Source organism: Sinohyriopsis cumingii, chromosome 2 (genome assembly GCF_028554795.1).
Source record: "Sinohyriopsis cumingii isolate HCF-2022 chromosome 2, ASM2855479v2, whole genome shotgun sequence".
Classification (NCBI taxonomy): domain Eukaryota; kingdom Metazoa; phylum Mollusca; class Bivalvia; order Unionida; family Unionidae; genus Sinohyriopsis; species Sinohyriopsis cumingii.
In genome coordinates this window covers 91,257,894-91,271,522 of record NC_142962.1, presented here as the reverse complement: position 1 = coordinate 91,271,522, position 13,629 = coordinate 91,257,894, and the positions used below count along the sequence as shown (strand labels likewise).

General features: G+C 34.9%; 1 protein-coding gene across 1 annotated transcript in view; it reads left to right on the top strand.

Moving 5' to 3' along the window:
- Positions 1 to 13,629, top strand: part of LOC149805358 (kinesin-like protein KIF6) — a 79,349-nt gene that overhangs the window by 15,005 nt on the left and 50,715 nt on the right. The window contains exons 4-8 of the mRNA XM_089949664.1: positions 828 to 870; positions 2,572 to 2,676; positions 6,294 to 6,403; positions 10,480 to 10,609; positions 12,199 to 12,317. Coding sequence (XP_089805790.1) covers positions 828 to 870; positions 2,572 to 2,676; positions 6,294 to 6,403; positions 10,480 to 10,609; positions 12,199 to 12,317 — 507 coding nt within the window. The remainder of the gene's footprint in view (positions 1 to 827; positions 871 to 2,571; positions 2,677 to 6,293; positions 6,404 to 10,479; positions 10,610 to 12,198; positions 12,318 to 13,629) is intronic.

Sequence of the window (13,629 nt, the reverse complement as noted above, 5' to 3'; positions counted from 1 at the left end):
TAGATCGGGGTCTATGCAGTTGGATCTTACTTGTTGTATACTTGTATATACAGTATAATTACTATCTATCCTATTTTGAAGTGAAAATAAAGCAAGATTGCTGTATTATTATCAATGTTCTCATCTTTTTCTGTGTCTTAACATTTAAATTTGGTTTATGTGATTTGGAATGCATTGATGCTCCATTTGAATCAGGGTTTGTATTATTAAGCGTAAAACAAGTTTAGATTGGTAAATTGTTTGAAATAACTTGCATAGTTTGCATGTAAATAATTCATCTTTCCATCAGTTTTTATGCAGGTAAAAATATTGTTTTCCCGTAGCTCCTATTAGTTTATTTCACACCCATTGCAGTCTGGCTTCGCCTTGTCGCCAGTTAAGTTAGCCTATTTGAGGTTTCACAGGATGGCATATTATAATATTTCATACCCATTGCAGTCTGGCTTCTCATTGTCATCAATTAAATTAGCCTGTTTGAGGTTTCACAGGATGGCATGTTAATTTATTTCACATCTGTTGCGGTCTGGCCTCTCATTTTCATCAATTAAGTTAGCCTATGTAGGGTTCCACAGGATGGCATATTAGTTTATTTCACATCCATTGCAGTCTGGCTTTTCATTCTCTTCAATTATGTTAGCCCAGAGGTATTAGTTATTTATTACCCATTGTAGTTTGGCTTCTTACTTTGTAATTAATTTTTTTAGAAAACAAAAGAAAAGTAGAATTCCAGTCCTTTCATTTAGAGAACCTGCTAACTGCTCTATCGTCACCAGTATATAAATATAAAAATGTATAGTTAATGATAGTTTCAAACTCAACTTTTTCAGTGTCTTACAAGGATACAATGGGACAATCTTTGCTTATGGACAGGTAAGATGTGATCGTGATAAATTACTTTTTTGTACATATGGTAGGCATCCAAACTATTTCTACATTCATTGCAGCATTTGCACAAGATCAACAAGATACATGCCAAAAAATCAACAAGATACATGCCAAAGATTAACAACATACATGCAATAAAATACCAGCAAGATACATGCAAAACAAATATCAGCAAGATACACGCAAAAGATTAACAAGATACATGCAAAAAAATATCTGCAAGATACATGCACAAGATCAACAAGAAACATGCAAAAGATTAACAAGATACATGCAAAACATATCAGCAAGATACATGCAAAAAATATCAGCAAGATACATGCAAAAGATCAACAGGATACATGCAAAAGATTAACAAGATACATGCAAAATATATCAGCAAGATACATGCAAAAGATCAATATGATACATGCAAAAAGATCAACAAGATACATGCTCTTATTCATATAGTGTTGGCTGATAAAAGACATTTTTTTTCAGTGATGTGAAATTTTTGGCTTACCTGGGAACAGTCCATGTGTGTTTATGGCATTGCCTGTTGTCCATTGTTCATCATGTGTTGTCAGTTTATCTGTCACCATTTGTTAATGAACACTCTAGAGGCTTCATTTCTGAACAGATTTTGATCAGATTTGGTATGTAAGCTTGTATCATTGGACCTCAGATAAATTTGATCATGAGCAACATCAACAAATAATAATGAGGTGCCCTTGCATCTAACTGGATGAGTCTATGAAGACAGTTGAGGCCATATTTCTTATCAGATTTGTTATATAAATCAATGCCATTGAGATCTGAAATGAGTTCTATTACAAGTGACATCCATATTAATGATCTCAGTGGTTTCCAAATGGGGGGTAAGGACAGATTAACTCCCCTTACAATGCCAAGTAAGTGTATGCACTTAAAGGGTGGGGCTATGAACAGATGCCAAGATGGATATATGAATTATGAAAGAATAGAATAACAAATTATGTAGACAATGTTGCAGCTTTTATGCACCATGGTATTATTTCCCATCTATGGTTTAAATGTGTTAGTTTGTATTCACATGTTGACATATGTCAGCTGCACAGGTAAGTGATATCATGCCCATTAGGGCCTCTTGTTTATACTCAAATTGCTGTTCCTCACCCCCACCCAAACATCTTTTGCCATCCCAATACAGGACTGTGGCATATATAAGTAGGGAAAAGTTAAACCTACAGATATCGTTGTAGGGAAAAGATAAACCTGCAGATATCAGTAATGGAAAATGCAGAATAGTAAAACTTATTCAAGTCATTTCAATCAAAACGTCAATATCTAATTGTCACGATTGCTGTGAATTGATTGGATTGACCACATCAGTTTTGTGTCATTTGCTGAATTCTGCCGACTTTACATATTTCAATAAAATTTTGTGATTAACAGTCAAATGATCATTTTATTCATTACTTATAGCCGTTTATTCCACGGCCTTTTTATTTTTATTTTGGTTATTAACAGTCCTATACTTGTTTATAGGGGTTTATACCATGGCCTGTTAATTTTTAAAACTTCTTATGTGCAAGGATTCCATTCCATACTGTCCTTGAAGCAGAAACGTCATAGTAAACTATGGATATGTTTATTTTTCATAATAATAGTCATCACACATTGAAGTTTAGTTAAATTGTCTTAATGTATATGTCGTTGTTTTACCAGACAGGAAGTGGCAAGACTTTCACTATCACAGGAGGGGCAGAGAGATACGCAGACAGAGGGATAATACCAAGGACTCTCTCCTATATTTTTGAAGAGTTTGAACAGGTATGATTACAAAATACTGATACGCTGACCATAATGCAGTGTGTATCATGTTATGATATCTTTCAGTCTGCATAATATCTTTTGTCTTCCACAATTGTCATTATCAAACTTTGTAAATATTTTATTTTTGGGGTAAGGAAGAAGCCTACTGACTTCAAGGTAATATAGTTCAAATGTCGAGGTCATTGTAAATGAAATAAGAAAAATTGTTTCTGTACAGTACCATTAGTTATACAGACCTGGACTAAACTACATGGAAGGCTTGCTTTTGGGTTCAGGTGTACGCATATTGATTTGGGGTTCAAAGGTCAAAGTTCAAGGTCACTGGTAGGAAAGTGAAAAATGTTTTCTGCATCAGAAATTTTTCTTGACGATGTACCTTCACCAAAGTGTGTTAGTGACATACACTTTGGGTTAGGAAGAAGCTTATTGATTTTGGAGTCAAAAGGTCAAGGCCATGGTGCTTTAAAAAAGCTTTTGTTTGCATTATGATTTCAAGACTTTGACCAAACATTGTAGAGGTCTTGTACTCAATGCAAGGAAGAGGTCTGTTGATTTTGGGTCAAAAGGTAAAAAGGTAAAGATAATTGTGACTCAAAGAAATATGATTTTGCACAATAACTTTAATTTTAGAGTAAATCCCTTGACCAAGACTTTGGGGATGGCTTGCACTTAGACTAAGAAAGAAGCCTTTAGATTTGAGGGTCTAAAGGATAAATGTCAAGGTCATGGTATGATATGGTAAAACTTGCATGAATTTACCTTTCTCCACCCATCATACTTGGACAATTAATCCCTTCCAAGCTTGTTCCACTTTGAAGCATTGTAGTGGATAGGTAAGTGCCTAGTAACTCGGTGCCATGACACAGCTTGCATGTTTTCTGTACCTCGACCATGGATAGGGTTGCTAGATATTTATTAATTGACATTTAGATACCAAGTGCATGAAGATCACTATGGAAAGACTGTAAGATTATAGTGATTCAGAATTGGATACCAACTGAAGAATTGTCTTATGTCTTGTATATATTTGGCCAATAAAAAAAGTATTTTTTAAAGAGTCTTTGTGTTTATGTGTATTTGAAACAGTTGGTCAGATTCAGTGCATGACTTCTCTGCTTGCCTTTATTACCACTGTCAAAAATGTATGTGCATGCCAGTTTCAGTTCAGACAATATAAGGTACTAATTTTACATAATTTTCAGAAAGAAGCAAATATTACCAGTATTCATAGAATTCTGAATTCACCTCTGCCCTGATTTAATGAAACACACAGCTTTGGGCTACTCTTGAGCACCATAAATTTTGGTATGTTGTAACAAAGGAAACATAATCTGCGATACGAAGAGTTAAATTCCAAATGGCAACCACAGCTATTTCAGATTAAGAGAAATCAGAAAACACAAGGAAACACTGATATTTACACTGATATGCAAACAACATGCTCCGTTTTAACCAATAATTAGCAGCACATACTGTCAACAACAACAGCACATTTTTGTGAAGTTGTGTAATATGCAACTTTGAGCCAGTATAACTTTTCATGCAATAAGACCTAACACATGTGCCCTTTAAGAGGGTGCAAAGAGTACTGTAATAAGATGCAATAGGGTCTACTACATGTTTGCTGTAACAGGATGTAATAAGACCTACTGCATGTGTACTGTAACATGATGCATTAGGGCCTACATCATGTGTCATGTAACAGGGTGCAATAGGACTTACTGCATGTGCACTGTAACACAATGCAATAGAACCTACTGCATGTGTACTGTAGCACATTGCAATAGGACCTGCTACATGTGTACTGTAACACAATGCAATAGGGCCAACTGCATGTGTACTGTAACACAATGCATCAGGGCCAACTGCATGTGTACTGTAACACAATGCAACAGGGCCAACTGCATGTGTACTGTAACACAATGCAATAGGGCCTACTGCATGTGTACTGTAACAAGATGTGATAAGGCCTACTGAATGTGTACTGTAACAGTGCAATAAGACCTACTGAATGTGTACTGTAACATACATGCAATAGGTCCTACTTCATGTGTATTGTAACAGGATGTACACCTCTCCCTTGATAACTCGCGCACAACGGGGTCCACAAACATAGATTGCACTATAGCTGAGGTGCAAGTTACTGAGGAACCTCCAAAAATTGAAAAAACATTGCTTTGACGTCGTGAAAACCGTGGGATGGGGGGCATTAGGGAACTGGGCTGCTTAATGACTGGATCCTCATTTTACAATCACATTGATAATAATTTTAGTAATGCACTTTTTCAAATGAAGTTGTTTGTTATTCTGTTTAAATAACATTTGTTTTCAAAATGTCTAACATATGAAAGATTGTTCCAACTGGTTTCATCAGCCATCGTGTGTATGCGAAAAATCTGTGTAATACGTCACTGCTTTTTGTTTTCTTGATGAGTCTGGTTCCCGTAGTGGTATTGAATAGTATCCTGCCAAATCAGGAGTCCACAGAGCAAGGAACTAGACTAACTGTTGATACACCACCAAACAAGATCGCTATTTTCTTCAAATTCAACAAATAGGGATCAATTTTTGGGGTATTTTCTGGTTTGAAAATGGGATCCACACCTGACCCCGTGTTATAAGCGGGTTCGCGAGTTATCAGGGTACAAGTTATCGAGGGAGAGGTGTAATAAGGCATACTGCACGTGTACTGCAACACAGATCTGTCTTCAGTGTGAAAGTTTTTTAGCCATTGTCTATACTGTTGAAAAATATTAACAGGAATTAACATCAAAAGAAGGTTTCAGTTTTCAGATCCCAGCTTGGGAAAGATGTAATTTATATATGCAGATATACTTTACTTGGAACATCATATTTAATGGGCCAAATTATAGCCCAGCAATCAGTATCTAAACTGAATTAAATTTATTGCTGAAATGTATAATGAAGTGGGGAAATTGTCATGAAGACTAATGTCACTCTCTCCACCTTTCTCTGTTCAGTTATGTTGCAGTGCTCAGAGATTTTGTTATTTTCCATCAAAGATGGAGAAACACCTAGCACCATCAGTTATAATGTGCTCACATGCTCACTTCAGTTTTTGTGTTTTTGTCTAAATTATATTATGTCTGGGAATGTAGATAGTCTTCAATCTAGGTCAGATATCTCTAATTGCCTCAGCACTAAACAAACTTAAATTCATATTTGCTGCCACATACAAATACTTCAGATCATGCATACTGTTTTCATTCTGCAAACAAATTAAAAAAAGCTTACCTCTCCAATATTTAAGATTGTTTTTTTATCTAGAGTTTTCTTGAAAATAAGCACAGTCATATAGTTATCTGTCTTTGACCATTCTTCATGCAGGTATTTTTATCTGTCATAATGTCAGGAAGGAATTTTAGGATTCTATCAATTATATTTTTATTAGACTTTTTGCTGAGCATGAAATGACAGCTTCTTGATGTTCTATTTTCATGACATTGAGATTGTGTGCACCCATTCATTTAGCTCCTCATCTTTTAATCCTTCTATTTTTCTGTTCATTCCCTCCTTCTCTCTGTTATTTTCACATTTTAATTTTGCATTACTTTGCAGTTGTGGTTATTAAATTTGTATTTTTATTTTTATAGAATTCTGAAAGGTCTTACACTCTGCACATATCTTACCTGGAGATCTACAATGAAAATGGCTACGATTTACTGGATCCCAAACATGAGGCAGCGAAGCTTGAGGATCTACCGTAAGTAGACTGAATCTTTTTCTTTCTACATGTTTGGAGAAACTGCCAGATAAAGGGTTAATGTCCATTACAAACAAACTTATAGACTAAACTTGTGGATAGGAACTGGCAAGGAATTATTACCTTATACGGGTGATTTCCTTATCCAACACAAATTAATATATTTGGTTAGTTCTTCATGATTTACAGATAGTGGTTGTAAAAAAAAATACAATGATTCGCACAGATTGTAGAGCTATGAACAAAATCTTTTAGAATATTTTTGTATTGTCAAAATGAACATGAAAGTTTAATTTGTGAAGAATCATTTGTTTTGAATTCGGACATTTTGGTTTTGTTGCTTGCAGAACCTGTCCTTTTGATCCTTGTGTAACCATAGAAACTTGTATTTGCATATATCTCTAATGTCATCGTAATCTTGATAATGTTAAATTCACATTCATCATAAATGACCCCCTTACGTCATGATGGCCCCCAGGCAGCCAAGTGGTATAAGGTGGTTACATCACTCACATCTCACCTCTCTCTTCAAGTCTTGGCTCAAATAACATTGGCATGTGAGAAAGCTTGCTGGTAGCTTCTCATGAGTAGGTTGTTCTTTCCAGGTTCTTCTTCCACCAAAGATACTGGCTATGCAGCCTATCATATGTTGAAAAAGTTGTGTTGAACCTGACAAAAATCAAGAAAGCTTATATGATCAACTTGATATTTACATATCAGATAAAAATAAGAGAAGTGAAGTGTCTTACTCACTTACACATGTCTTTTGTTGTATGTATATCAGTATGTATGTATGTATGTATGTATGTATGTGTATACAGTGAAACCTGTTATGAGAGACTCACCCTTCTGCCAACCAAAAGCAGTCTCTCAAGGCAGGTGGTCTCTCATAAGAGGTGTGTGAAAATGGACTAGTTTCCAGGATCAATAGCATTGTTGAAGAAGAAAACATACCCATACTCACTGTACATGTATCTTATCCTTCATTCATAAATCTTGTTAAATATTGAATGCATTCCTCTCAAAATGACTTCATATAATAAAGATATACATTTTCAAACCCAACACAAGTCAAATTTATATTTGAATATCACATGAATATGTTCTTTCTTCCAGTGTTAGAATTTTTCTTTTTTTTCATCAGAGGTTCTGCCATTGTTGTTAGTGTTGATGTAATAATGACTAGATATATTTTGGTTTTGATCAGGTTTTGGGGAAATGTGGAATAAATATATATTATGTACCAATGAATGAAACCAAAAGACATAATTAACTCATCAAGAAACAATACATTTATTTTGAGACAAAGTTTAAATCATGATTGTTATAGCTCGATAAACAAAGGTTGCGACCATCTGCACCCATATAATCAGATGGTGGCTTGCATGCATGCACATATGTATGTATGTATTAATGTATGTATGTGTGTGTGTGTGTTGAGTTATTAGCAATGCTTGAATTTTACATTGTTTATACTAGTCTTAATGACACTGTGTATTTCATGATGATGCAGATCAAGACATGAGCTGGATGTAAATGATCTTGAGAACCAATGATTATAATTAAAAAATAATGGGCTCAACTTTAAAATAATATTACTTCTAGAATTATTTTAATATCTGACCTTCACCTTATGTTTTGACTGTCAATACCTTTGAAAAAAATACATGTATTCCCAACCACCACCACTCGCACATCAAAGAAAGATAATTCTGTTGTACAGTAAAAACTGCTATGAGCAACCGCTGCTATGAGCGACCACCTGTCATTTCTGACCACAATTGTAATGCATGGATCAATTTTATTATATAAACACTCTGTTATGAGCAACCACCTGCTGAATGCAACCATCGACTGTGATATCTTGGCAAAATATGCATTTCAACACTGCTATGAACAACTACATAGCAAAAACAAGGATAAACTCCACCAACCTTTATTTAACTCATTCAGCCTCAATCCCATCTGTACGCATGATCCTATTTCTGCATTCAATGGCTGATCATGCCTGTAGTCGTGGTTTGTTTACTGCATTCGGCATGCCAATCCCATCTCCAGTCGTGATGAATGTGTGCTAGATACAACATCTCTGATTGGTTACTAATCGGTTTTTTCCAGGAATCAGACCAATATTAAACCAATCAGAAATGATTTTACTTTCCTTGGTGCAAATTTGAATTGTTCAGAAACCAAGGGTTACTAATTCAGAGCAGTTTCACTACATGTGTTCTGTTCATGAAAAATCATAAATGATGGCAGACATAAGAGTGATTTTTGATGATAATGAGAGCAAAAATGAGGAGTTTCTCTTGTTTGATCTTGAAAATATTGAGCAAGCAGAGGAAAAATATGTTGAGCAGTTGGATATTTTGCGAGATTTGGATTCAGAAATAGAAGTTTCTGAGATTGAATCGTCAGAAGAAGAAAATGCTGATAGCGATAATGATAGAGTTCTCGCAGATCTAGCAGATTGGAGCGATCATCTTCAGCCTGTCCAAATCAATGATTTTAGTGGAATAAATCCCAGACCTATAACGAACATGGACAAGGAAAAGAAGAGAAATTGATTTTTTTCATTTGTTATTTCCAGAGGAAATATACACTGACATTTCAGATGAAACCAGTGCTCTGATTGGGGCTCATGTTGTTATGGGAGTCCTTCCAGCACCAGCCCAAGACTTGCATTGGTATAAGGACAAACTTTTCCATCCTTCCTGCATTGAACTGAAATTTAGTCGTGCAAGATTTGAAAATCTACAGAAATATTTTCATGTGACTGACACCAGCATCAGCCCACCTAGAAGAACACCTGGTCTTGACAAACTGGCCCACATTCAACCAGTATTGGAGTGTATTCGCAACACATGCACTAGAGAATACAACCCACATCGTGAGGTATCCATTGACGAAGCAATGATTGGATTTCCAGGACGACTGGGCTTTAAGCAGTACATGCCATTAAAAACAAAATGTATGGGTTCAAGCGGATCCTCATAATGGATATGTTGGGGACTTTCAGGTTTATACTGGAAGGACTGACAACAATCCAGAATTGAATCTTGAACAAAGGATTGTTTTTGATTCAATGGAACCTTTGCTTTGTCTTGGACACTATGTCTATACCAACAGTTTTTTAACCTCTCCAGACCTATTTCTTCAGCATCAACAAAAAAGGTACATATGGCTGTGGAACAGTTCATTCAAATCGAAAGGGTCTTCCATCTGAATTGCAAAATGTAAAGCTGAAGGAGCAGGACCAAAGCATAATTAAATAGACAGGAGACATGAGAGTTGCAGATTGGCGTGACAAGAATAATATCACTATCACTTAATTACTTTGTCTAAAGTGTAGATCAATATATTATGATTAATTACTTTGTCTAAAGTGTAGATCAATATATTATGATTAATTACTTTGTCTAAAGTGTAGATCAATATATTATGATTAATTACTTTGTCTAAAGTGTAGATCAATATAGTATGATTAATTACTTTGTCTAAAGTGTAGATCAATATAGTATGATTAATTACTTTGTCTAAAGTGTAGATCAGTATAGTATGATTAATTACTTTGTCTAAAGTGTAGATCAATATAGTATGATTAATTACTTTGTCTAAAGTGTAGATCAATATATTATGATTAATTACTTTGTCTAAAGTGTAGATCAATATAGTATGATTAATTACTTTGTCTAAAGTGTAGATCAATATAGTATGATTAATTACTTTGTCCAAAGTGTAGATCAATATAGTATGATTAATTACTTTGTCTAAAGTGTAGATCAATATAGTATGATTAATTACTTTGTCTAAAGTGTAGATCAATATAGTATGATTAATTACTCTTCATTATTGAGATTCTGTCATTATGAGCAAATCTGAGTTATATAACAAATTAAAAAGCATAAGAAATAATGCTCTTTGTGGCTGATTTCCAAGTCACTAAGATATATTTTGATTTAAAACTGGAAACACCAGAGTTAATGTAATTGTGGCATACCTGTACTATGGGTATGGGTGGGTGGGTGTTTTCTTACTGAATATCAATGTCAGTAGTATTTTCTTCCATTTTACAGCAAGGTGACATTGATGGAGGACTCCGATCAGAACATTCATTTGAAGAATCTGTCTGTCCACCAGGCCACCAATGAGGAGGAGGCACTCAACCTCCTCTTTCTGGGGGACACCAATAGGATGATAGCAGAGGTAGGAACCTTGTTTATATGGGCAAGTCTTTTAACCTTCCATATGTTTATGGCATCAGCAGAGTAACAGCTTAGGAATATACCTCACAATCTTGAGCCTCTCTTTACTTTCTTACAGGAACAAATGTTTTGCTCACCTAGCCATAAGGTCAAATGAGGTTATGGAATGACCCTGTGTTTATCGTGTGTAGTCTGTTATCAGTCATTCTTCATGCATCATGCACCCATATTGCTTGCTACTACTCTGGAGACAATATTTCTGAAATTATTGTGATAAAACCTTGAATATATGCATATACCATTAGTATCTCAGATCAGTTAAGTAATGAGTGAGATGCTTGTATTCTAATTATGTGATATAGCATCGGATTGGATGAAATGGCTACCCCACTGGAGGCCATTTTTTTTTAAATATATGCTTATATCATTAGGCTCTTGAATGAGTTCATTAATGAGCATAATCCACACATGCTAATGAGGTGATCTTGCATCTGATTGGCTGAACATGCTGCCCTTCCAGAGGCCATATTTCTGATCCCATATTTGATCACACTTGGCTTAATGGCTTATATCATCAAGTTCTTATTGGTTCATTAATTCATATTAAAGCTGGAGTCTTGCATATGACTGGCCAACTTTGTATCTCATGGACCTGACCCTCTGTATAACAACATCTTAAAGACATAGTTTTGAAACCACCTGATTAGGCCTGCACAGGCGTGATTCTGCCTATGTATTAAAACAATCAGACACATAACTGACCAATCATTTTCCACATTAAAAAAAATGACATCACTTACTAAGTCCTCCTTTTGATTTCCAATGCATTGACACCACTCACTAACTCCTCTTTTTTTATCCCCAATGCATTGATGCCACTCAATAAGTCCTCCTTTTTTTATATCCCCAATGCATTGACACCACTCGCTAAGTCCTCGATTTGATCCCCAATGCATTGACACAGCTCACTAAATCCTCCTCTTTTGCTTGTAGTCCACCTCATTTTATCCCCATATCCAATGCCACTAAGTCTACCTTTTATTCCTGTAGCAGTGACACAGCTCACTAAAGTCCTCATTTATTCCCCTACTCAATCTTTAAACATTTTCATAAGAAAACAAATAAAATACTTGGAAATTTTAGACAGTAGGTACAGTTTGATTTGATAATGCCAGGTTGACACTGCAAAATAATCAGATTTCCAGAATAATGACATGTTTCAATCAGATTTAGATAATGAAACATTACACAAAATATCACACTTGTTTCATTTTCAGTTAGATTCAGCCTAAATGTAAAAACCAAAGTCATGTAATGGACTCATTATCACTAGGTCATGACCTTCTGGGTCAGAGTGCTCATGCTGAGTTTGCCTCTGAGCACTTTGCCCTTCACTTCTGTTAACAAAAAATTTAAGCTGCTGGCATAACTGGGTGGTTAACCAGCTTTAGAATTGCATCCCAAGCATGAAGAATATTCTGTGTTTTTAGTTACCTTAAAAATGTAGTTCTTTGAATCAACACAGGACTCAGGGCTTCCACCTTTTAACTTCTCAGCTGCAATAATTAATGTATCTTTCACCCCTTGTAGACACCTATGAATCAGGCATCCACACGATCTCACTGTATTTTCACAATCCATCTGACATCCCGGGAATCTGGATCAGCCACCATCAGAAGGGCAAAGCTCCATCTGGTAGATTTAGCAGGGTATGTAGTCGTACTAATTCCACTTTGAATGTGCAAATCCAACTTTCCATTGCAAACTGAGAAATCTAGTTTAATTATTACTACTTACGTATAGTGTATTAGGAAAAACTAGAGCAGTGCTAGAGATCCAACAATTATGAAAAATTCTAATTGTTAGACTTTTTACCATCTTTTGTTCTGATATTAATTGAAATGAGATTTTAAAATGGTCTCATTTTGAATGGTTTAAATTTGTATTTAGTATATGAATAGTGAAAAATGGCGGTGGCAAAAAGAAAGAAGGATATATATTAGAGAAGGAAATACTTGTAATACCATATTGTGACTGCAGACAAAGAAAATTTAGGGAAAAGCAACCTGTTGTAAAAAAAAATATAAATTTTTTAAAACATCAGACCAAAGTGTGCATGCGTGGCTCTCATCTACTTCAAACCCCAAATGCCAGGGTACCTTGGCCAAGAAATTATATTTTCTGGCATTGAAAGATTTTCCTATCTTTTAGTAATGACGACCCTATTGGATGGCAGATTGGCATCATTTATGTAAACTTTAAAGGTCTTTTGTTGCTTTTGTTGACTGGGTATTTAAAACAGTTTTCTTTTTTTAGTAATTGCATCCATGATAGTAGATTAGTGTCGTTTTATACAAAATTGAAAGGCTCTCAATGCCAGAATGCTTTTTGTGAAATTTGGTGACATTCTGTTTAGTAATATTATAGAGAGCTTTTTAAAGGTTTTTCTGGTTATAGTTTGGCATCAAGATTTGATGGCTGATTAACGTCATTTGTACTTATGAGAATTTCAAGCTAGGATGCTTTCTGTCAAATTCATTTCATATCTGTCCAGTGTTTTTTTATTTTCTAAAAAGTATTTTGAATATTTTTTGTTATTTTTAGTAACAGCAACAATATTTGTTAGCCGATTGGCATCCTTTAAAAGGATTTTATGTCAGAATACTTTCTGTCCAATTTGATCAAATTGTGCTTAGCAGTTTTTGAGAAAAAAAATAATTTTTTTCTCTCCAGTTTTAGTAATGCTAGTCATATTTGATGATGGATTGATATCATTTGTTCACATATGAAAGAGCCTTATGCCAGGATGTTTTTAAACTAAATTCAGTCAAATCCTGTTCAAAGTCTGCACTTTTTGAGAAGTTATGTAAAGATTTGTTTAATTTTAGTAATGGTGGCCATATTTGATGGATGATCTGGCATCATTTTACAAACTGAAAAGGTTGCTTTCTTTAAAGTTTGGCTTGGATTTGTCCAGTGATTTTTGGAGGAAAGTTGAAAATGTTGATGGACCATCATGAG